Genomic DNA, 23,930 nt, shown 5'->3' with positions numbered 1-23,930 from the left:
CCCTCTCTCTCTGCCCCTCCCCCGTTCATGCTCTGTCTCTCTCTGTCTCCAAAATAAATAAACATTAAAAAAAAATTAAAAAAAAAAAACAACGATCTGGGCTCTGGGTGTCTGAATTTGTGATACGCTTGCTACAGCTTTTTTTTTTTTTTTTTAAACCAGAGACAGCCCTTGCTTAGTTTTGTTTCCCCGTCTAAGTACTTTACTGCCTTCCCAAACCAGTTTCAGTATCCGTCGGCAGAGGGCGCAAAAAAAAACCAAAAAAAAGCTAGTGCGGATGCATCCCCGCTTACGCGTCTCCCAGTGAAGAACCACGCGAGATAAGGCGCGGAGGCGGGGCCTAGGAGGTGCGCAAGAGACCTGTCAAACCCGTACAGGGGCGGGGCGTATCTTGCGGCCTGGATCCGGAGCTGTCACGTGAGGGTCGGTGGTCAGCTGCCTGGGGCGCAAGTTCCGCGGGGAGGTACCGGCCGAGACGGAGGATGCTGCTGATTGGTGGAGCAGGAGCCAGAGGGGGGGGCACTTCGGGGCGGGTCTTTGACGGCGGGGACTACGATTGGCTTATGCGAGTCACGTGGGATATCGTAGGGCGCACCAGGAAGAGTGGGGTGTCTTACGCGGCTGTTTGCGCAAGCGTTGAAGCGGCGGCTCGCCGATTGGAGACGGTGAGTCACGGGGCGGTGTGCCCCTGCCGGTGGGGGCGTGGCCGGCAGGGGCGCACCTCGCTACCAGACCGCTGGTTGGCCGGCGCAGATCACATGGTGCCGGGCAGCAGGCGGCGCGCGCCGGTGCGACGTCAACGCCGCCCGCTAAGCTTCCCCCGACCTGACTACCGCGGCCGGGCCTCGGCTGAGTACCCCGTGGGCCCGGGTCCGGCCGTTTGCTGAGTACCGTTGCGGCCACCATGGACAACTCCGGGAAAGAAGCGGAGGCGATGGCGCTGCTGGCCGAGGCGGAGCGCAAAGTGAAGAACTCGCAGTCCTTCTTCTCGGGCCTGTTTGGGTAAGAACCGCGCCGAGGGGTCGGCGGGGACCTACGCTGAGAGGACGAAGGAGTCATGGCCCGAAGCAGCGGAGTAGAGGCGCAGGGCCCGAGCCTAGAGAACGGAGGGGATTCCGGGAGGAGGAGCCACGGTCTAAAGTGGTAGAGGGGACACCGGCCAAGGGCCAGGGGGCCCGGGCTGTGGGAGCTCGGTTTGAGGAGAGACCTCCCGAGATGGTGGGAGGGCCGTAGGCTGAGGACAGCCAAACGGGCAACACCGTCTTGAGGCTGTAAGAGGACCCAGGCTGAAGATGGGCCAAGAGGCCGGAGCGAACCTGGGCCGAGGGAACATGACCTGAGGCCTTGAAGGGGATCGGTTTGGGAGAGCAGCCGGGTCAAGAAGTCTTTTGGAGCTCTAGAGAACGTATTCGAAGGATACCTGACGGGCATAGTGGGCCCGGGACTGAGGACACCTGCCCGAGGGATTGACCTTTCTCCAAAGCGCGCAGCAGCGGATTTGCAGGAGCTCCGGGTGATGGTGAGAGGGTCGGGGCCAAGGTGATCCTGGGAGTGATGGGGCGCCCACGTCTGGGACGTCTGAGGGCGCTTGAGAGAAAGCTGCATGAACCGGAGAAAGAACCTGGACTTGAGGTGCTGGAGAGCATTGAGGACTTTCCGGGGGCCTGTCTTAGTCCGTGTGAGCCGCTATAACAAAATAGCCTAGAACGGGTGGCTTACGAACAGAAATTTAACTGTTCAGAGTTTTGGAGGCTAGAAGTCCAAGATCAGGATGTTGGCAGATATGATGTCCGGTGAAGGCCTGCTGCCTTGTAGACAGCCACCCCGTCACCACATCCTCACGTTGTGGAAGGGGTGAACTAGCGTGTTGGAGTCTCTTTTCTAAAGGCACTTCCCCCTTTGGGAGGTGACCAAATCACCCCCCAAAAGCTCCCATCTCCTCATGTCATCATGGAGGTTAGGATCTCGGCACATGAAATTTGCGGGGGGACACGGTCCATAACGGGGCCCATCTTGGACGGTTCCCATTTGCCTTTTAGAAAGGACCGCGGCAGCTGGTGTGGGGGAGAAGTTGGGTCGGGGAGTGCAGGCAGTGACGGTAATGACACCAGGTAATATTTGTTATTAAGTACTCGGATTCTGAGTCAGACCTGGGCCAGGCACTTCACCTGCGTCCTTGCATTGAACCGTCACAACATCCCTGGGGGGCTGGACAGATTACTTTGCCCGGTTCCCCGGTAAGTAGGAGACCTGGTCTGTTTGATCCCAAAACTGTCTTGCTGCCACACCGGTTTCTCCCCGAGGCTGGTGCCCGTTTCTGGACGCTACACTTAAGAAAGATGGGGGCCAACTTAAGAGGAATTTCTTTTTTTAAATTTTTTTTTCCAACGTTTTTATTTATTTTTGGGACAGAGAGAGACAGAGCATGAACGGGGGAGGGGCAGAGAGAGGGAGACACAGAATCGGAAACAGGCTCCAGGCTCTGAGCCATCAGCCCAGCGCCCGACGCGGGGCTTGAACTCACGGACCGCAAGATCGTGACCTGGCTGAAGTCGGACGCTTAACCGACTGCGCCACCCAGGCGCCCCGAGGAATTTCTAAGTTAGGGAACTCCCACCCCAGAACTCCTCCTTCCTCCCTGCCCCACATGGCAGTTTTGTCCCGCCGTTTAATGAATGCATCCCAGACCCTTCGAGCGCCAAGAGCAGTTGAGACGGTGCTGAGAGAGGAGTGGGCAAGGTGAAGGCAGAGGCGCGGACGGAGCCTAAGAGCTGGGAGCATGGCAAGAGGTCAGCCGGGAGGACTCCTTCTGGCCAGCCCTCTCTCCTGGCCCCCCCCCCCCCCCCCCGCCCCTCTGGAGCCAGGCTTCCGTGTGTTCAGCATTTCACAGCTGCCTTTTCTCAAGGCCCCCCAGTGGCTTCAGGGACCGGAGAAGGGAGTGTTGGGGCTCAGCCCATCCCTCATGCGTTTCCCTCCCCTTTTAGAACCATCAGGAGTGACGGCATTCCAAATTAAGAGGTCTCTGCTCATGTCAGCGGGCCAAGTAGGATAGCCCCCACCTGGGATCTGAGACAACCTCGCATCCTTAGACGTGAGGGCCTTCTTTGTTGTTCACTGTTTCTGGGCTCCCAGACGCTAGAGGGCTTCTGTGCACCAGCAGCCCGAGAGGGAGGCAGTACCAGCCAGTTAGTAGATCAGAGCTCCTTGTATATCTTCCTCTGGCTCTTTCCTCCCCCCCTCGACCCAGCCAGTGCACAAAGACCTGGGGAGGGGAGCTGTAGGGAATGGGGGAGCAGCCCAAACTTCTACTCTGGAAGCAAAAAGATGGAGATTTCCTTAGCAAAGCACAAATTGCAGAAAAGGATCGGGGATGGGGTAGATACACTTTTTCCCTCTTCCTGCCCCAGGGCTTCAGATGGATCCAGAAACTTCCCTGCTGTGCCCTGTTTGGAACTGTACAACTTCCAAATGGTGGTTCCGTTCCCTGGGGCTTTTCCTTGGCCCTGACGCCTCCTCCCTTGCCCCCATCCCCTGCTGACCAAAATCCAAGAGAAAAACTTCTTTCCACTTGGATGCTACCATTGGTAGGAAGTTTTTGCGTCTGTGAAATGAAAACCATAGCGATACCTACCTCATAGGGTTGCATGTGAAGCGATGAGCCTGATCTCTGTGTTTTGAGTACTTACTATTATTATCTTATTGGAAGTTGAGCTAGAAGTGCTGGAAACGTACAGATGTCAGGGGGGTTGGTATACAAAGAGCGCCTTTCTACAGATTAAATGTTGATACATCAGTTCCCATTTCAACCGCCTGTAGGCATCAGCCACCCCCAGGAGCCCTGCCCGCTGTCAGGATCCACGGCTGAAAACTCGGTGTCCCTTGCCCAGACCCAGAGCACAAGTCTTTTCCGAGGGGATGCGAGGTTTCAGGGCTACCCGACCATTGTTCAGCTGCACCCCTGGGGTTCTGCCTTTATTGACGGAGGGGACTGCTGCTTTCGTGCAGAACTTCCAGTGTTCCTGGGTGGGACGGGACGGCTGAGAGACAAAGCCCTTTGAGAAACATTTTTTAAGAAAAGGAAACACGTTCGGTTCTGGGGCTACAGCGAAGTCATGTTGGGGCGCAGAGGGGCGTCGGTCCGAGAACCAGAGGGGGACCTGCCGGGCCACGTCGGCCCCTGCCTGTGAGCTCACAGGAAAGCAGTGGCCCGTAAATACACACCTTCAGCAGGACGTAGGAAGGAGTGGGGCGGGTCGGAGGCCCCGGGCTCTGTGGAAACCAGAAGGTGGTGCCCCCCGGCTAACCTGGGGGTCGCGGGGGAGGTGAAACCCACACCGAGATTGGAGCTAGGTAGACGTTTCTAGAACGTGCTCTCCCTGCCAGCCTGATAAGCGCCCGGCCGAGCACCTGCTGTGTGGTGGGCGCTCTCCCAGGTGCCCGCGTGCTTCCAGCAGCCCCGCCAGGTCCGGAGTCTTCCCCCCAGACACAGAGGGAACCGGGGCTCTCGAGCCGGGAGTCCGCTTTTGAGTCCAGGCCTCATCACAGCCCCCGGCTTTTCCAGCACCCCAGGTGACTCTAGAATTCCCGTTGCCAGGTGGCCGGCAGCCCTCGGACTGGATTTCTCCTCCTCCTTGTAATAGCAGCCGTTTGAGCACCTGCTCTGTTCTGGCCTCGGTGCCAGGTACTGAGCACGCGTCGTCCCTCCTCCCCTTAGAGGCTCTTCCCGGTTCGGTTTCGTTGCCTCCATTTTACAGGTCAACAGACTGAGGCTCTGGGATCGCTAGCCCAAGGTCCCACAGTTATGAAAAGTGCCCGAAACTGATTTCAGCCCGGGTCTCTCAACCCCCGGGTCCATTCTATTTCTGCTCTCCGTCTGTTACGGGCATGTCACAGGAGTGTCCTGCAATGGTGTCAGAACCGGGCAGTCAGTGTGTGTGACACTTTATTCTTTTGTCGTTCCCGGGGCCTGTGTTGCCGGGGGTGGGGGGGCTCTGCCCCCAGGAGCTCAGACACACGAGGCCTGGAGGAGGTGGTGCCCGCAGAGCGGGGGAGGCAGCGAGCGGCTCAGCTTTGCAGGTGGCATGGGAGGAGCTGCCCAGGGATCCCACAGCTCTGGCCCTGTTTTCCAGTGTTCCTTCTGCCTGCGGCACTGACGGGGGGCTCCGTGGGGGGCTGGTTTAATGACTCCCTCCCTTGCCCAGCGGCAGCTCGGCGTGGCTGCAGCAGAGAGCAGAGTCTGCTTGTGGGTGAGGGAAATCCGCACGGCGGCGTTGGCTGTTCAGTCTGGCGGAGAAGCAAGAGCAGGCAGGGACCTTGTCCACCTTCTCTGTATCTCTCTCTCTCTTTTTTTTTATGTTTATTTTTGAGAGAGCGAGAGGGGGAGGGGCAGAGAGCAGGGGACAGAGGAGCTGAAGCCAGCTCCATGCTCGAACTCACGAACCGCGAGATCATGACCCGAGCCTCAGTTGGACGCTCAACCCGCTGACTCACCCAGCTGCCCCCTCCCACCCCCCCTTTCTTACTTTCCAGAAGATAGAGGGAAGGAAGCCTCCCAGATCTCGTGAGTGAGTGAGAAGCAAGGCAGGACCGGATCTCCAGGACCCGAGTCCTGTTTCTGGTCCCTGCCGCCATCTGGCAGCGTGAGCTTGGGCAAGCCCCTTGACCTGTCCGAGCCTCAGCTCCCTCCTCAGTGAAGCAGGAGTAAAATACCCAAAGCCTTACTGTGAGGAACTCGGCGCTGCTTCAGGCAGGGTGCTTTAGGTCATCATAGTAACGTAGAGAAGATACATAGAACGGCAGAGAAGGTCAGGGTGGGGACGGGCCTTTGGGGTCCATTCGTCCCCACTCGGGACAACGGAGGATCTGGGAAACTGAGGCGCCGACGGAGGGCCAGTGGCTGTGGCACTGCGGGGAGTGAGGAGGACCTAGAAGGGGATCCACCTGCCCTGCCTCGTGAGGCTCGGAGCAAAGCACAGGTGGGGCGGGTGGCCCGATGCTGGGAGGCAGGAAGTGCCCAGGGGACAGAGGAAGGAGCCGGGAGGCTCTGCCCCGCGGACCCCCCCTGGCCCGCGGCCCACCGGGCCTTCTGTGCGTTGCTGGCACCGTGCTCCCCTCTCCATATGGCAGTCGCTGGAGGTTGGTGGCTGCGCCTGGGAGCCCGGAGACTGCTTCCTCTGCCTGGGGAGGGGGCAGAGAGCAGAGCCGAGTGGGTAATTATAGACAGCCCTCCACCAGGCCGGTCCAAACCAGTTCCCTCTATTCCCGGCGTGGCTCGTGGCGTGGCTCGTGGCTCGGAGCCGAGCCGCCCGATGGGGAGAGCGAAGCAGAGGCAGCTTGGGGGAGGTCGGTGGGGGAGGGACAGTCAGCTGTCGCCTGTGCTGCCGCTGGGCTCTTCAGGAGAGGCCTGCCCAACTAGCTTTTCTGGATGTCCTGCAGGAGGCACGGGAGAAGGCCTGGGCTCTTCCGGCCCAGAGTTTGCCAGGCTCCCGTGAGGGATCTGAGCCCACCTGACCTCAGCGAGAGGCCCTGGAGTAAACCGCAGGTTTCCCTGCCGGGAGACGGCTTGCTAGAGCGCTGGAGCTGGGGGCTGCTTCGTCCTGGTCACACTCTGTGCCACAGACCTCCCTGTTGCGTTAGAACAGGGCCCAGACCTTTCTCCTGGCCTCCAGCACAGGGGGTCCCCCACCTGCCCGTTCGGCCTCATTTCCTACCGCTCCCTGCACCGCAGCCATCCTGGCCACTGCTGTTCCTGACCTGGCCGAGCTTGTTCTGTCCTGGGGCCTTTGCACGTGCTGTGTGACTGCTGTCCGGAACGTTCTTCCCTCTTTCCGTGGGTGGCTCCTTAGTCCCCTTCGAGGACCCAGCCGAAATCTCACGTCCTCCCAGTGGCTTGCCCTGATGTGCCTGACCAGGGAACCCCCTCCTCCCCCAGTCTTCCTTGTGCTTGCTTGCTCCTCACATCGCCTCGCTGACTTCCTGTTCACTGAGGGCCAGGTCCTTCTCCTGTGTTTACTGCTGTCATCTGCAGCGTCTGGCACGGAATAAGTGGAATGAATGGCTCGTGTTTGTTCCCCAGGTGAATAAGCAGCTGTGCGAATGGCTCCTCCGTCAGGGCCTGCCAGTGACCCTAGGCAAGTCACTTGCCCCCTCTGAGAGCTCCATTTCCATTTCTGAACGGAGGGGATGGGACTCCAGGGGATCCCCCTGTCATCGCAGGCCCCAAGTTACTGGGAGGAGGCAGGCCTGAGCAGACCTTAATCCCTCTGGCTTTCCCAGTCCGCGGTTAGAATGGTTGACCCAGAGCAGGCCTGGCGTGGAATCGCAGAATTTCAGGCCGGCAGCTGACAGGCTTTGTGTTCTGTGTTCACTCTGTCCCGCTGAGCTGAAACAAACCAGCTGGGGCCGACTGTTCATTGTTGATCACCCGGCTCTGGGCCTCTCGGTGGGTCGGGCCATTTCTGCTTATCCAGGAGCCCGAGGTTTTTTTCAGAGCACGTCTGAATCTGGATAGAACCTAACTGTTGCCACAAAGTTAGGGAAGGATGAGCCAGGGGACCCGTGGGATGAGGAGACCTAGGGTTTCGGTCGGTGAACACGTCCATCCCCTTTCAGTAAGAGAATATTCCCGAGAAGGTCCCCCAGAGGATTTTGTAGCTAGGCCTCAAAGGACCCCATGCCCGGGAAGGTTCTTCGCCTCTCCAAGGCCCAGAGTGGGTTCTAAAGAAGTCACTCCAAGCAGGGGCCCCAAGCCCAAGGTGTGTTGGGCCAGCTGGGGTGAGGTTGGCCAGGGAAGACCGTGGAACCGTGCAGAGTGAGTGTGGGAGGGCAGTCCTCGGGGCGCTTCCCGTGGAGCAGCGGAGGGTAAGGCATCGGCACAGCCCCGGCAGGCAGAGACTTTTCATCTAAAGAAGAACCTTACCTGCTGTGATTCCGAATCCCGGGCCCTGGATTCCAGCCCTAGCTAGCCTGACCAGGGGGGTCTACCAGCTGACACAGCCTGACACGGAACAGGTCGCCTAGGTCACCTAAAGCGATGGGTCCAGGTCAGCTTTTTCCCCTCCCGAACGCACCTGATCTCTGCGAATCACCTAGGACCATTGTTTGAAGAGCCTGATTCCAGGCCGCACCCAGCCCTGAGGGAAATCTTCAGGGGAGGGTGGCTGGGAGGCTCTGCTTTGATTACCGTGACCAGCTCCGGTGACCCGAAGGAAAGGACCTTCTGCCTTAGCGGTGCAGAATGAAGGCGTGCCCCCAGATTCCACGGGAGGCCCCCCCAACAGCCACAGCTGGGGCCGGCGAGTTTCCAGGGCCAGCGGACACGGGAGAGGGGCAACAAGGAAAATGATCCATGTGGCTTTGTTGCTGGAAAATACCCGTCTTCTCTTCTTCAAGACAAAATACTGGTTGATGTCAGCGAAGAGAGAATCTGAAATCCATTTGGTAGAACTGAGCGTGTGGGATTTTTTTTCTACAGCTGATGTGGGCGGTGGGAGCTTGACCTCGTGGGCTGAGCCTGGTTGCAGTATTGGAGGTGGAAGGACAGAAACGTGGTGGGGACTCAGACGAGGTTCTAATGAAGGGTCCCCCAATTCAGGAAGAGCTTCATATGCACCACCTGCGTGGGAGATCAGGAAGTCAGGGTGAAACTGCCCAAACAGAGCGCTCTTTTTTTCCCCCTCAATGTACTCCTTTGTATGTCTCTGGCCTCTACTCTTTTTTTTGTTTTTATTTATTTTTGAGGGAGAGAGAGAGACAGAGCACAAGGAGGGGAGGGGCAGAGAGAGAGGGAGACACAGAATCTGAAGCAGGCTCCAGCCTCCGAGCTGTCAGCACAGAGCCCGACGCAGGGCTCGAACTCGTGAACCGTGAGATCATGACCTGAGCTGAAGGCGGATTCTCAATCTACTGAGCCATCCAGGTGCCCCTCAGGCCCCTACTCTTACACAATAAGTTCTTTGAAGGTGGTTTTGCCATTTTAAATAATTCTGTACTGAACATCCTTACAACTTTTCTGATTTAGTTTCTTGGGATAAATTGGCAGAAATGTAATTCAGTGCTGGGCCACAGAACCAAATGTAAATCTTGGCATTTAAAAAGAGAAGTACTGGGGCGCCTGGGTGGCGCAGTCGGTTGAGCGTCCGACTTCAGCCAGGTCACGATCTCGCGGTCCGGGAGTTCGAGCCCCACGTCGGGCTCTGGGCTGATGGCTCAGAGCCTGGAGCCTGTTTCCGATTCTGTGTCTCCCTCTCTCTCTGCCCCTCCCCCGTTCATGCTCTGTCTCTCTCTGTCCTAAAAATAAATAAACGTTGGGAAAAAAATTTAAAAAAAAAAAAAAGAGAAGTACTTTGTTTGTTTGTTTGCATTCTTCCCTGTACGTTTGAATAGATAAAGTATGCAGATGATAAAGAATTCAGACTGTACCAGTGAGGCATGTGTGGTGATTAAACCTGTCTGCCACGCCTGCCCCCCCCCCTTCTGTAGGGTTCCCGTAGACCCCACCTTCGAGAAGAATGCTGTGGCTAGTTTTTTGCGTACATCTGCTCAGTCCTGCAGTAGTAATGACACACGTGCAGGGTCAAGAGGTCTACACTGAACACCCGCAGCGTGCGAGCCTTGGGATTAAGGCATTGGGAAATGGCCAAGGCATCCAGAGCTGGGCTCCTCCCCCAGAATGCTTTGCAGTCTCTTGGCAGAGGTGGGGTGGGGGTAAGGATTTGCAGAGAGCCTGGGAACCCGTGGTCACCGAGCGGAAGTGGAAGAGACTGTCAGAGGCAGGGCTCACGGGGAGGTTGGAAGGCCCCCCTCCCCGAGTGAGGGTGGCCCACGCCTCCCCCGGGAGGGCCCCGGCAGCGAGCGTGTCTCTGTTCCAGGGAGTGGAGGCCACGGACGCGGTCTCCTCTGAGCCCCCAGAGGAGGCCTGGGCTGCAGCGGGCTTCCCCGGGAAGTGATGGGGGCGGGGCCGCGTCTGCACTGGCCCCGGGGCGGGATGCTTGCTTGCTCTTCAACACCAGACGGGTTTGTCTCATCTTGCCCCTTCTTTCCCCAGAGGTTCATCCAAAATAGAGGAAGCCTGTGAGATCTACACCCGAGCAGCAAACATGTTCAAAATGGCCAAAAACTGGAGCGGTATGTGATCTTTGCTACAACTCCTTCGTGGTCGAGTCTCCGGTTTTCCCTCCGCTTCCAGTCCCGAAGGCCTGACCCAGGGGTTAGCCTTGCAGCGCCACCCCCCTGCCCCAACCCCGCCACCTTTCTTCGCCATCTTTGGCCTCAGAAGCCCATCGGCCTGCCATTGGCTCCTTTTGAGCCCACTGGGTTATTTTACTTGGGTCACAAGACCTTGGAGAGAGGTCTCTAAGGCTAAGGATAGATAGATTAGCGGATCCAGATTGCTCTTTGAGGGGTTTCTGAATTCTAGGCTCGGGGGTCCATTCCGGTGGTTCAGTTAACAGTAATCGTTAACCGTTTGTGGAGCGCGCTCCTAAGCGCCAGGCGTGCATTCTGTGATCGAATGAATCGGCACAGCAGCCCTGTGAGGGTCAGTACCGTCCATGTTCCCGTGGCTGGAAACGGAGGCTTCGCCCAGCCCCACGCCTAACAAGTGACGGAGTGAGGATTTGGAAGGCAGAGCTCCGACTTGGGAGTGGAGCACTTAACCTGCCCCCGTGCTGGCTCTGTGACCTTTGAAGCCAGTGTGACCTAGGTCTGGGTCGCAGACTGGCCGTGTGCCCCTGGGGAAGTTACTCGACGTCTCCGAATGTGATTCCTCCTCAGTAGGACCACAGGGACGATGGTCCCGACCCCCACAGGGCCGTCGTGTGGACTCCCGGAGACATGGTGGCCGGGAGTGCCGCGTATGTCCTTCCTGCTAGCTGCACTGCCTCCCACCTCGGAGTGGAGGGAAAGCTCACAGAGGACTCTGGGCAGCAGATTAGCAAACTTCAGGAGCAACGAGGAGGTGCCCCCCACGGCCCTCTCTGTGTTCTCGCTCTGACTAGGGGAGGACGCAGGTTGACGATGTCAGGTCGCTTAATGCTGGAGGAGGGCATCCGCCCGAAGAGAGCGTCCCAGGTCGTGCACCTCCGCTTGGTGGGTGGAGTGTGATCGGAGTCGTGGCCGCTCTGGCTTTGGCCATGAGGTTGTGGTCAGACTCCCGGCGAGGCTGGAGCGTGGCTGGCTCCCCCAAAGAGAGGCTGGCAGGCAGGGAGGGGCCCCTAGAGGCCAGAAAGGCGGAAAGTCTGGTTGGGAACTGCCAGAGGGCTCCAGCTTGGAGCGTCAGCAAGACGGGGTAGAGGAAATTGAGTGAAGACAGGTTCAGGTTTGGGACCCAGGGAGGAACTTGCTGACCAGAAGGAGACGAAACCTGAAACGGGCCCCTGGAAGCAGTGGGGAGGGCCCCGGGCAGGACGGATCTCCTCGCTTTCTGAGGATGCTTTTGGTTTCCTGGAAATGGCAAGAGTTCTTCCTGAACTATCACAAAATACGTTGTGCGTAAAGCCACGTGCCAGGGATAATTTTACGCTCCTGAACTGATCGGGTGCCATCAGAGAAAGAAATGTTTGTTTGTCTTAGAGTTTGTTTATTTTGAGAAAGAGAGAAAGCCGGAATCAGGGAGGGGCAGGGAGAGAGGGAGAGAGAGAATCCCAAGCAGGTTCCGCACTGCCAGCACAGAGCCTGACCCGGGGCTCGATCCCACGAACCTGTGAGATCGTGACCTGAGCCGAAGTTGGACATTGAACCGACTGAGCCACCCAGGCACCCCAGGCTATTTATTTTTCCGTCACATAGATGGTACTTTGCCCCTCAAATTTGTTACTCCCGCCCTATTCCTCCAGCTGTTCAGATAAAAAAGCCTTGGGCTGTTTTTCATTTTTCTCCAATGACGCTACTCTCCTGGACAGTTTGCACTCAAGCCCTGCAAAATGATAAATCCTGCCTACTGAGAACCTGGGCTGCTTTGTCTTTCCTGCTGCTCTGAAGTTGCGGGATGGAGTCAGGCCCTCTGGTCCCCTTCCGGCTCAGGAATTCTGTGATTCGGATCCTGCTGGAGGAGGATGAAGGGAAGCATGGGGTCAGGCGGAGGCTGGCTGAGCTGAAGGTGGGGGTTGGAGCTCCCTGGTTAGCATAGCCGCACCCCCACTCTCCAGCCCTGGAGGAGGAGAGATCCCGTGGTCTCCTGCACGCCACAAGGCGGTTTAGGAGACAGACGTGTAACCAGAATGGCTTCCAACTGGTGCAACTAAGGACGGGACAGACTGGGCTTCCCGTGTGGTCACTGCTACCCTCTGCCCATGGGCACTTGTCCCCGAGTTCCTGCTGTCCCATGGGGCCACTGCTGGGCTTAGTTGGCGATAGTTTGTATATCCTTCATAGCTCTCGGCCCTGCCTGCCTTCTCTGTGGTTTTTTAGAAACGGTGGCCCTGGAAATTTCGGCAAAGGCTGGGACCAGGGCTGTGGGATTTTAGCTGGCCTCGGCCTGGCCGTCTCTTCGCACGCCCAGGGCTCAGGGGCCTCCCTCTTCCTACAAGTCCACCTCACGGACTTTCCGGAGCCTCGGCCCCGGGGTCAGGAGGCCCGAAGTCGAGGCCTCCACCTCAGCTCAACCCAGGCCTGTCTCCCCGCCCCCACCCCCACCCCGGGGCCCCTCTGCATTCTCAAGAGAGCCGCCTCCCCAGGGCAGTGTCTGAGCGGCGTCTGATAAGTGGAGCCCCGCTAAGGCTGAGCTCACTCTTTTCTGTTCCAGCTGCCGGAAACGCTTTCTGCCAGGCCGCCCAGCTGCACCTGCAGCTCCAGAGCAAACACGATGCGGCCACCTGCTTCGTGGACGCCGGAAACGCGTTCAAGAAAGCTGACCCCCAAGGTGAGCCTCTGTGCGACGCTGGGCCCGGCCGCCCGCGCACCAGCCGAGCGCTCCCCGGAGAAGCCCTCCGGTGTCCGCGAGGCTCCGGTTTTTTCCAGGGGCCAACACACGCCGGAGGCTGGCAGGAGGCTGGCAGGCAGACGCTTGGGCTTGAACCTCAGAATTGGCTCCCTTCCGGTTGGCATTTGCATCCCGCTCCAAGCCTCCGCCTCCCCCTGCTGCTCGGTGTGCGCAGCCGATCGCTTCCCTCCCGAAGCCGGGAGCATTTGGGAGTGGGAGTTACATTGCAGACCCGCCGCATGCCAAGGAGAGAGGAAAATCTGTTCTGTTGTCAGAATTAACATGCAGAAGGGGGTGGGAGGGGTTCTAAGACCGGCCAGGTAGGAGTTGATGCCGAAAAAGGAGCGGAAATTATCCCGACCTGGCTTCCCAACACGCTGTGGGGGGGGGGGGGGATCAGAACGGAGCCCGAGATGCGGTTGCCAGAGAACAAGTTACTTAAAATGCGGGAGTGTTTGGGGATAGGAGCCCGGTTTGGGACTGACTCATGGTGAGAAGACCGTTTGTCCCACAGCCCAGCGGGGACCAGGCTCTGGGGTTTTGTGGAGCTGGAATTTTAGTTCATTTTTTTCATCCTGGTGCCAGACACAGGTGGCTAACTTTTTCGTTTTAGCAAGCGCGAAGACGTTTTCTTCAAGTGACCCCTCGTTGTCGCTGTGCTCTCAGAAGAGAATAGGGAACATGTGAATGTTTCAAGGAAAAGGAAAGAAAGAAAAGGAGATGCCGCACCTTGGAGTAAAGACCTGTCCTTCCCAAGAGAGTCAGAGAGGTGTTTGCACGGATCGGTGAGCGCGGGCCACACCCGAGCGCTGGGGAATTGTTGGCGGATCCGTTACCCGTACCCGGGGATATTTAGTTCCCAGTCAGGGATTTGATCAGTGTAGACCAAGTGGCTTTTCTGTGTCCCCAGGCTTGACCGGTCACTGCTCCATAGCTGGGTATGTCACAGGTGTTGGCCTGAGGGGTCATGTGGTGGGCTGAGGCCTGGCCAGAACCAGAGCAGAGGCCTCGTGATGGGGTGGGCCACCACAGGCTGCATGGACAGTGTGACGACGACCCAGGGACGTCTGTGTCTGTTCCCCGCCCACATCCCCCCGGGAACTCCCCACCTCAGCCTTCCCTCTGCCCCCGGGGAAACCGGTCTACCTGGAGAAGCTGCCTTAGCTTCTGGGCCTTCACCTGCTGCCCCTGGGTGACTGGAAGGACTCGTTTCTTGGGCAGGATTTGAGCGCCAGGCTCTGTGACACGTGCACAGTGCTATTTGCTCTTTAAACAAACCTCGGCCCTTCCCTTGGACGGGCCCCCACCCGACGCCGCGTCCTTCGTCACCTGGCTTTCGATCTGAGCTTTTTCAGCTGAGGCTCAGCACGGCAGGGGGTGCGTTGGGTGCTAGGTTCTGGGCCGGGGGCTGTGGCCCCCTGCCTGGCCTTAGTAAGTTCAGAGGGTGGCCGAAGCGTCCCTGCCCCAGTGGGAAAGCAGCCGACATGGCCATCGTGGAGCCCAGAGGCCACTTTGGTTTCTCCAGGGATCAGCAGACATGGTTTGCTGCCCTGGGAGCTGAGGCGGGGAGGGGGTGGATTTGGGGTGGGAAGGACCTTTCAGGGAATGAGAGGGGCAGTGGTGAGGAGGGGACCCTGATTTGGGCAGAGCCAGGACTGAGTTCCTCGGCTGGAGTGCCAGGTTCTTGGTGCTAATCAGGGAGGGGCGTTGGGGCCGAGTCCCAGCACCGCTGCCTCGCTGTCATCCGCCCCCGCAGTGGCTCACAGAGCGCGTGGCTGAGTGTGGTCTCCCTCGTGTGAACGGAGCCTGTGCCCCTGTAGCCTTGGGCAGTCACTTAATCCTCTGGGCGTCTGTTTCCTGGTCTGGTGAAGCAGAGACCGAGTGTGAAAGAACGCGCGGACCTGCCCAGTGCGGCACCTGGTGTGTGATAAGTATCTAGGAAGGGGTGGCCCTTGGCTCCCATCAGACAGACCCGGCCTCCCCCAGCCTCCTCCTCTTGGCACTGTGCCTTGTGAAACAGAGTTGGAGGGCCCACTTGGAACCCTGCCAGGTGTCCCCGAGCAGGTGGCCAGCTCCCTGGGGCCTTGCTGGCCACCGCGCCTGCCTCAAAGGCCTGTGTCCTGTGTCATCACCTCCTACGGGAGTCCCGGAGGGCCCTCCCCCGGAGAGGCGGCTGGGGCCGCTCAGGAGGCCTGCCAGAGCCAGCCAGGGTGGAAGGAAAGGATTCGGTGCCTGTCACCGCCCTCTCCCTCTGCGAGTCTGCCCAGAGCGTGGGCCGGGGGCAGCCTGCCCACCCCCTTGGTGGCTGGGGGTGCGGGGAAGTGATGCCCATAGCTGTCAGCGGCTCCCCGATTTCCTATAGCCACCTGACAGCCAGGCCCGGGGGTGCCTACTGCGTGGTTAGACGTGGTAGCGTCTCTTTTTAACTCATTCCACTTCCCCGTGGGATTCTGCGGTCTGCCCCCGTTTCACTGGGACGGGCTGAGTCCCAGGCCTGATACGGGCAAGTGCAGCCGGACGGCGGGGCCGCTGGAGCACAGGAGGTGGGCCCGGGGCCCCGGGCAGCAGGACTCCCAGTATGCCTCAGCCAGGCCTTCCCCTCTGGGCCACGGCACCCGCCACCCCCGTCCCGGGCTGGCTCCCATCCAGGGGTGCGCCGGCCGCTCATCGGTGGGGTCCTGGTGACTGGAGATAAGCTGGTTGTATCTAGTTTGTCGGTGTCCTGCCTGCCGGCGCTCTCCCCGGGGCGTCGGCGGGCAGCCCGCTGCTTTCAGGGACAGCTGTTCCTGAGCCGGGAGCAGGTGTGAAGGGGACTTAACCCCATGAGTCCGTGTTGCCGCCGGGGGGGGGAGCCTTCTGCCCCCGCTGCCACTGCAGGGACCGAGCCTTGGCGACAGCACTCGGGCCTGGTGCCAGCAGGCCCGTGGGGACAGCTGGGGGCCTCCGGTCCCCCTCCTGGGCTGCTCGTCTCTCACCGGGAGCAACCTTTGCCCCCTGGGCCAGGTGCCAGGCTGGGCTCCCTGGTGTTCCAGAAGGGGGAGCCACCGGCACCCCCTGGGGTGGAGGATGAAGCAGGGGTGGGAGGTGCGGAGCCGGCTCCTTGTCGTCCTTATTTTCATCATTGTGTCGCGGCCCGGTGCTGGCTCGTCAGATCCAGAAACGCTCTGTTTCGAAATATGCACCTGTGTTAAAGTGAGACTATTTCCGGCTGTATTTCTTCTCCCTTTCCCTCTGCGTTCTCTCCCTTTTCTCTTCTTCTGCTTCCTTTTTGCTTCCTTTTCTTCTTCTCTCGCGCCTTGAGCTTTCAGCTGCTTCCCATCCTTGACCAGAAGGTTCTCTGAATCCTTCCGGCGCCCCCAGAGGCCTTTCAGAATGGATCAAACCTGCAGACACCCCTTCCCCCAGAGTAGGGCTGACACACGCCCACTTTTTGCCTGTAAACTTAGGGGGCGGGGAGCTTGTGGACTCCCTGAAGGCCCAGCCCCAGTCTGAGGCTAAGAGCCTCTGCTCACCTGTCTCCCTGGGTCATGAGACCTTTGGGGCCCTGAGAGCAGGCCAGGCTTGGCTCCTCTGTGGCCCCTCAGCCCAGCGGGCCCGGCTCACCGTGGGGGACCTTGGGGGTGGACCAGGAGCCTTGTGGGTGTGCTGGATGGCAGGGGGACCTTCCAGGCCCACCCCAGCACGGAGCCCACATCCCGTGTCTGTCCGGGCTCTCTTCCTTCCCTCCGCACCTCCCCCAGCACCCTTTCTTCTGAGATGCATTAAAAGAGATCCAGCCCGAGAGCTCATCTCTGTCTGCTAGAAAGTGCCTCCCACTCATGCCGCTCTCTCTCCTCCAAATAACGTGTCAAAAGAGGGGGAAAGAAAAAAAAAAGCAATAGCCGAATTTAAGGTCTTGGAACAGGTGGTGCAACAAAGGTAGCCGAATTCTGTCTCTCACGGGCCACCCTGGTGTTTGCTTCGCTGGGGACACCTGTGGTGTGGGGAGCTGGCACACGGCGGGTGAAGGCGGGTGGGGAGAACAGAGGGCTGTGCTGAATGCTGAGAAAATGATGGGGATTCTAGCCAGAGGGGCCTCGGGGTCCCGGTGTCCAGCCCCCTCCTGCCAGAGATGGGGGCCAGGCAGGTGCAGGGGACGGTGGCAGACTCGGGGTCCCGCAGTGACGGGGTACCAGAGTCCGGGTGGAACCTGGGCGTCCCTCGGGTGTCGGGCTTGGCCGTCCCTGGCCAGGACCCCTTGTCCTGGAGGGCAGGGCCTCGGCGGGCCTGGCTCAAAACACCCATGGGAGTCTGGCTGTCAGCCTGACCGTGTCCGGTCCCTGGGGCTGCTGGGAAGGTGGTGGCAGTGTGGCAGCCTGAGGGAGAGGGCAGCCCTCAGCAGGTAGCAGTCCGCGGCACGGTACGTTAGTCTAAGAGCGTTACTTGGGGCTCAGGTGTCCCTTCACCTCCCCTCCCGCCACGGCCATGGCCACGAGGGCACAGCGGAACACCTGCCCTGCTTTCTCCTCTTCCTCCTCCTCCTTCTGGCTTCTGCTGAAATAACTTCTCTTTCTCATTTCTCCCTGCTTCCCTTTTTCTCTCCGCAGAGGCCATTAACTGTTTGATGAGAGCGATCGAGATCTACACGGACATGGTAAGGGCCACTGCCTGCCTCGTCCCTCCGGCTCTACCACCTTGCTCCAGCCTGCCCTCCCTGGCGCCAGCTTTAGGAGCAGGTGGGGTGGGGGGGGTGGTCACCTGCGCCGGACTGGCTCCCCACAGCTCCCGCCACAGCACAGGGGAAGTTACGTTTGTAGAAGTTACAGCTATCGGGGGCCTTTCCCCTTGCTGGTCCTTCCCCTCCTGCACCCCATTTGATTAGCAGGCCAGAGGGGAGGTGGGGCCCAGAGCTGGCTCAGCCCCCGCCCTGTCCCCGGGGAGCATCCGCACGACAGATGAGGCCCAGAGGCAGCTCCACCAGGGAGCCAGGACCAGAGACCAAAACTGGGCTCCGGCTCCCATCCGCTCTGCGTTTTGCCGCTCCACACTCTGCCTGTGTCTCGCCAGACCCCTTCCCAGGCTGGAACCGGGTCCTGCCTCCTATCAGGTCCAGTACCATACTGGAGTGTCGTAGTTAGAGCGGCGACAGCGGCTGCCAGATTCCCTCCGCTGAGTGGGTCAATCCTCCCCTGCAACGGCCCTGTGAGGTGGAAAGTGTTACCCCATTTGACGGGGATGGGGGGCCCAGACAAGCAACGTGACTTGCCCAGGGACACGTGCCTGCGAACAGCAGTTGCTGAGACCCAAAACTAGGCCTCGCCGAGCCCGGGGCTTTGCCCTTTCCCGATGTCCCTGGGCAAGCGGGTGTCCATAGACCAGCCCTGTGTGCCAAACGGCCGGCCGGGAGCCCAGTTCTGCGGGCCCCTCTGCCCCCTACCCCAGGTAGAAGCTGGTAGCCTGTGCTTAGCTCCTCTGGAAGCTAGGGCCGTCCCTGGGGAGAGCCGTGCATGTCTGCGGGGGAAGCTGGGGGTTGTTGGCCTGTGAGGGGGCCGTCTCCACGGCCACACGGGGGGAATGGAGGCCAAGAAATTCCCGTGCAGTGTGGATGCTCGGACCCACTTTCTCCAGGGCTTTCACTGGGTGACTGTGGGCTGGTCGTTCCCCTAATCTGGGCCCCCTGTCCAGCGCTTCCTCAGGCCGGGGCCTCTGCCAGGTACCTGTGCACCCACATTATCTCTGGCGTTGCCCCGCCCACCTGTGCCCCTGTGGACGGGATGGACACGGAGGCTGCGTGTGGGGGGCTTGCCCATGGTCACCGCATCGGGCCGGCGCAGAGACCAGGCCTCTCCCCGGAGCCTCCTGTTTAGGGCCCCTCGGTGCCTTCTCATGCACACCTCACCGGTGTCTGAGGGGCAGGAAATCCCCGGCTCCGGGGGCCTGGAGGGGCGAGGAAGGGCTGGGCTGGGGTGCTAGGGACGTCCCTCGTCACAGATGGCCCCTGCCCACATCCCACCCAGGGCCGATTCACGATCGCGGCCAAGCACCACATCTCCATCGCTGAGATCTACGAGACGGAACTGGTGGACATCGAGAAGGTGAGGGGGAGTCGGGAGGCCCTGCCTGGCTGCCGGGGGAGCGCTGCGGCGGCTGGGGCCCCTTGGGCCGGGGCTCGCGTCCACTGGGGGAGGCGTCTGGTGCCCGGGTGCCCGGAAGGGGGCATGGGGCGTTGGCCGAGCACGGGTCAGGGGCTCCTGCTGTGCCCCAGGCAGGGCCGGGCCCCTGGCGGACAAAGGTTGCATCGCTTCCCCGTGTCTCCTCAGGCCATCGCCCACTACGAGCAGTCTGCAGACTACTACAAAGGGGAGGAGTCCAACAGGTACCGGGCAGCGGGCTCCCCCCGCCCTCCCCAGCCCCCTGGAAGCTCCCCCCCCCAACACCGCCACCGCCACCGACTTCTGCCTCTGTCCCCACCCCACACAGCTCAGCCAACAAGTGCCTGCTGAAGGTGGCTGGTTATGCGGCTCAGCTGGAGCAGTATCAGAAGGCCATTGACATCTATGAGCAGGTGGGGACAGGTGTGGCCCGTCGTCCCTGCATGGTGCTCCCTCTGTTACCTCCCCGGCGCTCATCCTGTCCTCCCTGGCAAAACCTCTCCACCCACCACTCCCCGTGGTGTCGCTGCCCTCTCCTCTGTGCCCTCTCCCCTGTGCGCGTCTCACGGAGAGCTTCCTGGGAGGCCCAGGGAACGGGAAGAATCGTGGAGGCCTGGGGTGGCCGGAGGTGGCCGAGCAGCCCCCAGGAGGCATGGTTGGGGGGACGGGAAGGGAGCGACCCACGGGTGTGCAGCCTCCCCTGGGCTGGGCGGGGCGGGCGGGGCAGGCGACGCTGTCCCGGTAGGTTCAGCGCGGCCAAGAGAAAGGCAGGCAGCTGGCCTTGGAGGAGAGGGGGGCGGGCGCCGGCTCTCAAGTTCCCGCCTCCTGCCGCCCTCTGCCCACCAGTGTGTCTGCCTCCCTCGGGCCTGACAGTGGGGCCGCCGCCTCCCTGCCATCTCGGCTGCCTTGGCGGGGCGGGGCACAGACACCTGGCTTCAGCCCTGTGGCAGCCCACCCCCCTGTCACACACTGCTCTGTGGCCGCCCGCACACCGTTGGCCGACTTCTCTGGGCTGGTCCTCGGCCTCCCTGCCCTCGGTGTCTCAGGTTAACCGGGCTTCAGCCTGGACACAGACGCACTGACCCCGGTACCCGCCCCTGGCTGCCAGCCCCGAGCTTATGGTGCCACCTGCACATGCGCACAGGTGGGAACCAATGCCATGGACAGCCCCCTCCTCAAGTACAGCGCCAAGGACTACTTCTTCAAGGCGGCCCTCTGTCACTTCTGCATCGACATGCTCAATGCCAAGGTGAGTGCAGCCCCGTGGGCCCACCCAGGGCCTCCCCCTCCTCCCAGTGGCCACCCTGGAGCCCTGGGTCTGTCATTAGGCCAAGGCCCCTCTTGGCAAGGGGTGAGCCCCTCCCTCACGTCTGGTGCCTGCAGTCAGCTGTGGGCAGGACACACTCGTTCTCACTGGCGTGTTTCTGTTCCTGTTGTCACGCGCCCGGTCTCCGTAGCTTTTGCGTTTGCCCGGCTCCTGGCTCACTTGGTGCCAGGCTTTTTCTTCCGTGAGAGCATGTTTTGGGTCCTTACCGCGTCCCTTGAGGTCGGCACCACTGTTACCCCGTTCTGCAGCTGAGGATGCTGAGGCCGGAGCCCCTTATTCAAGGCCACAGGGCTGGATTCCAGATCTTTGACTCCCAGAGTCGTGATTTATACTGTAGCACGCGTGCCCACATCACCCATTTTCAGGGCTTCTCAGCAAGAGCGGAGCCAGTGCTGCCTGAGGGGGCAGGGAATGGCCTAGCCGGAGGAGGAGCTGGAGTCCTCGGGGTCCGGGTTCGGCATTTCCCGGGGTCTCCGGCCACCCCGCCCTCAGCCTCGGGGTGTGTCTGAGCACGGCCGCCAGCCCCCGCTCCCGCTGTGGGCGAGAGCTCAGGCTTTGCTGTCGGGCCGGTCCACGTTCCCGCCCCCACGTCCCCTGTGCCCCAAGCAGGTCATTGCGTTTCCCCGCTTTCAAAACGGGGGTCCCCATCACGTGGCCCTCCCCGGGGCCTCATGGTGGTTAACTGAGAAGTGCCCAGCACCAGCCCTGGCACGTAGGAGGTACTCCTGCGAGGCAGTTGGTGTTTGCCCCCTGCCCTGGGCACCGGCCTGGGAAACCCTTCCCGCTTCCTCCCCACAAGCTGTCACTGCAGCCACGCTTGGCCCGGCACAGCCCCGCGGAGGTGCCACCAGGCACAGAGCCAGGTGACGCTGGGGGAGGGGCACAGAGAAGGACTCAGGGGCCAGGTGTCTCCAGGTCCCCTTGGCTGCCAGGCCGGTGGCTCCGATGGCCCCTCTTCATGAGCTTGTCCCCTCTTTCCACCCTTGTGACGTTTAGCTCGCCGTCCAGAAGTATGAGGAGCTGTTCCCTGCGTTCTCTGGCTCCCGGGAGTGCACGCTAATGAAAGTGAGTGCTGGGTGGGCTGGGGACAGCAGGGGAGGGCAGCCGCGGGCTCCAGTCACCGTAACTGCCGAGATCTGTGCGGTGGTTCTTTTTTTTTTTTTTTTTTTTTTTTTTTTTAATTTTTTTTTTTTTCAACGTTTATTTATTTTTGGGACAGAGAGAGACAGAGCATGAACGGGGGAGGGGCAGAGAGAGAGGGAGACACAGAATCGGAAACAGGCTCCAGGCTCTGAGCCATCAGCCCAGCGCCCGACGCGGGGCTTGAACTCACGGACCGCAAGATCGTGACCTGGCTGAAGTCGGACGCTTAACCGACTGCGCCACCCAGGCGCCCCTGTGCGGTGGTTCTTAAGGGTCTTCCGTCTTTGTTTTGTTTTCCCTCCTGTGCCGCGTGGGCCTCCGTTTTCTAGCTGGGAAAAGTAAGGCTCGGGTGGCGACGGAGACGGCGGAGCTGGGAGGCCGCGTGATCTCACGCACGCACGCACACGCCTGCATGCACACGCACAGGGCAGGACTGGAAACTACCCCTTCCTCCCGGCACGGGAGCCCCCTGACCTGTGCCGCCGGGTCAGGCGTGGATCTAACGGGTGGATCCAGTCCAGGTCAGGCACGCGGCCGGCCTTGGCCCCTGACCCGTCTGCCTGCCATTTTCTTGCAGAAATTGTTAGACGCCCACGAGGAGCAGAACATTGACAGCTACACCGAAGCGGTGAGTGGCCGTGGCGGGGCCCGCCCTCCTCAGACACAGTCTCCTGGGAGTCCCACCCACCCTTTCTCTGGCCCCGGCCCCGGCTGTGAATTCCTTTGTCCGGTCACCCCAGAATTCTCCCAAGGAGCCCCAGAGGTACAGGGAGGTGTTCTCCCCACATTAGAGATGATGGCAGTGAGGTGCGGGGACTCGTCCTCGGCCCCTTGGGGGCAGAGCTGGGATGCAGACCCGTGTGTGTCTGCCCCTGAAGGCCAAGGTCTTTGCGGCACTCGGTGCCCCAGGTGAGCAGCTGGGAGGAGCAGTGAGGGAGGGGGACGCATCGTGGAAGGGCTCCCTCTCCCAGCACCAACCTCCGTGACAGAACCACCCCACAGAGGTGTTTCTTCCTTTCCATACTCTGTTCTGAACATTCTGGAACTCTGTTGGGCCCAGGTCAGGTCCTGATCCAGTCGTCTGGACTGCATCTGTCACTCACGTTTCCTGGGGGCCCTTCAGGAACCCTACACCGCTACCGATGACAGAGACCAGAGTCCCTCCGGTCCATCCTGCCCTGGGCGGTGGTTGGGACGCGAGGAGGATCAGCCACAGAGAAGGGGGAAGCAGGGCCATGGCAGGGCGACAGGCCCCCATCCCCGTGGCGTCCGGAACAGGCCGCCCTCACGCGGCCAGGCCTGTTTCCCACCCAGAAAACAAGGAAGCTGGACCGTTCTATGCCGCAAAAATCCTTTCTTTTCCCCAAGGCAGCCTTAGAGGGAGCCCCCCTCCCCTCGCTCCTCCTCAGGGAGGCTGGCCGGGAAACACCCAGAGAACCTGGGACTGGGGACAAGGAGGGCGTCAGGGCCGGCTGTGGGACCGGCGCCCTCTGCCACCGCCCCCGCTGTGTCGCAGGTGAAGGAGTACGACTCCATCTCCCGGCTGGACCAGTGGCTCACCACCATGCTGCTTCGCATCAAGAAGACGATCCAGGGTGACGAGGAAGACCTGCGCTAAGCGCCCCCAGCCCCCTGGCACCCGTCCTCCTGCCCCGTCTTCTCTACCCCCGCGCCCCTCCAGCGCGTGAGCCCAGAGACGTGGGGCCGAGACCTTGGCTGCGAGACCTCCCCTCCCTTCCCGCAGAGGAGTCTCCCCAAGCCGCGGTGCGGGCTCAGCACTGCCGCGGGGCCCCCGAGGCTGGGCCTGCCGGCCGGACAGTCCCCCTCTGTTCTCGCTGCACCCCCTCGCCTCCTGCCCGTTTATTTAATCCCCCCCCGCCCAGAGGTGCCCTTCTCTACCCCAAACACAGAATCTCTGACACAGACCTGTTTGCTGTGGGTGCCGCCAGGGGTGGGGGGTCAGCATCTGGTCCCCCGCCTCCTGACCGGCTGAGTCGCAAGACTGGCTTCGGTCTCTCCCACCTGTCCTCCAGCCGAGTCCTGAGCACACGTAGCCGCTGAGATTTGCTCTCCCCGTGGGGGCGGGCTCCTTCCCCTCCAGTGCCGGGAACCCCCACGGCGTCCTGCAGCCCTGACCTCTCAGGATAGACCGCAGGCCCTGGAGCTCAGAGGGCCGTCCCCGCGCCCACCCTGACATCTGCTCCTTCCCTAGTGCTTTGAGGTTTTGTGGTCGGAAGCTGCAGCTGGCCTGAGAAAGAAAAATAAAAAAGAACACTTCGCATGAGTCTCTCTTCCTCCTCACCTCTGCTGCCCCGTTGTGTCTCCGGGGCTGGTGTCCTGTCTCCCTTCCCGCCTGGTCCCCACCCTGGGCTCTGGGCACACTCTGTGGGGAAGAAGATGGTGAGTGTGA

The 23,930-nt window shown here is 60.8% G+C and overlaps 1 protein-coding gene across 2 annotated transcripts; it reads left to right on the top strand.

Annotated features, from left to right (window-relative positions):
* The first annotated feature begins 763 nt into the window (after window positions 1-763).
* On the top strand, window positions 764-23,804 carry NAPA (NSF attachment protein alpha). 2 transcript variants are annotated; one of them, XM_086690232.1, is made up of 11 exons: window positions 764-1,002; window positions 10,046-10,125; window positions 12,743-12,859; window positions 17,506-17,552; window positions 18,916-18,993; window positions 19,219-19,274; window positions 19,379-19,463; window positions 20,195-20,299; window positions 21,374-21,442; window positions 22,098-22,148; window positions 23,037-23,804. In XM_086690232.1, exons 1-11 carry the CDS (start codon window positions 905-907, stop codon window positions 23,136-23,138), a joined length of 888 nt encoding a protein of 295 aa, XP_086546358.1. In that variant the 5' UTR covers window positions 764-904; the 3' UTR covers window positions 23,139-23,804. The 2 variants fall into 2 exon arrangements, with proteins under 2 accessions (XP_086546358.1, XP_086546359.1); XM_086690233.1 differs by lacking the exon at window positions 764-1,002 and adding an exon at window positions 6,439-7,075.
* Window positions 23,805-23,930: the final 126 nt, after the last annotated feature.

Source organism: Puma concolor, chromosome E2 (genome assembly GCF_028749965.1).
Source record: "Puma concolor isolate L17-30 chromosome E2, mPumCon1.1.hap2, whole genome shotgun sequence".
Classification (NCBI taxonomy): Eukaryota; Metazoa; Chordata; class Mammalia; order Carnivora; family Felidae; genus Puma; species Puma concolor.
The sequence above is the reverse complement of the archived record's forward strand: the minus strand, read 5'-3'. Positions and strand labels throughout refer to the sequence as shown.

Coding starts and splice junctions, on each gene's coding strand:
- NAPA (XM_086690232.1), top strand. CDS start 905: ATGGACAACTCCGGGAAAGAAGCGGAGGCGATGGCGCTGCTGGCCGAG. Junction 19,464..20,194: donor CCATTGACATCTATGAGCAG/GTGGGGACAGGT, acceptor ACATGCGCACAG/GTGGGAACCAATGCCATGGA. Junction 20,300..21,373: donor TCGACATGCTCAATGCCAAG/GTGAGTGCAGCC, acceptor TGTGACGTTTAG/CTCGCCGTCCAGAAGTATGA.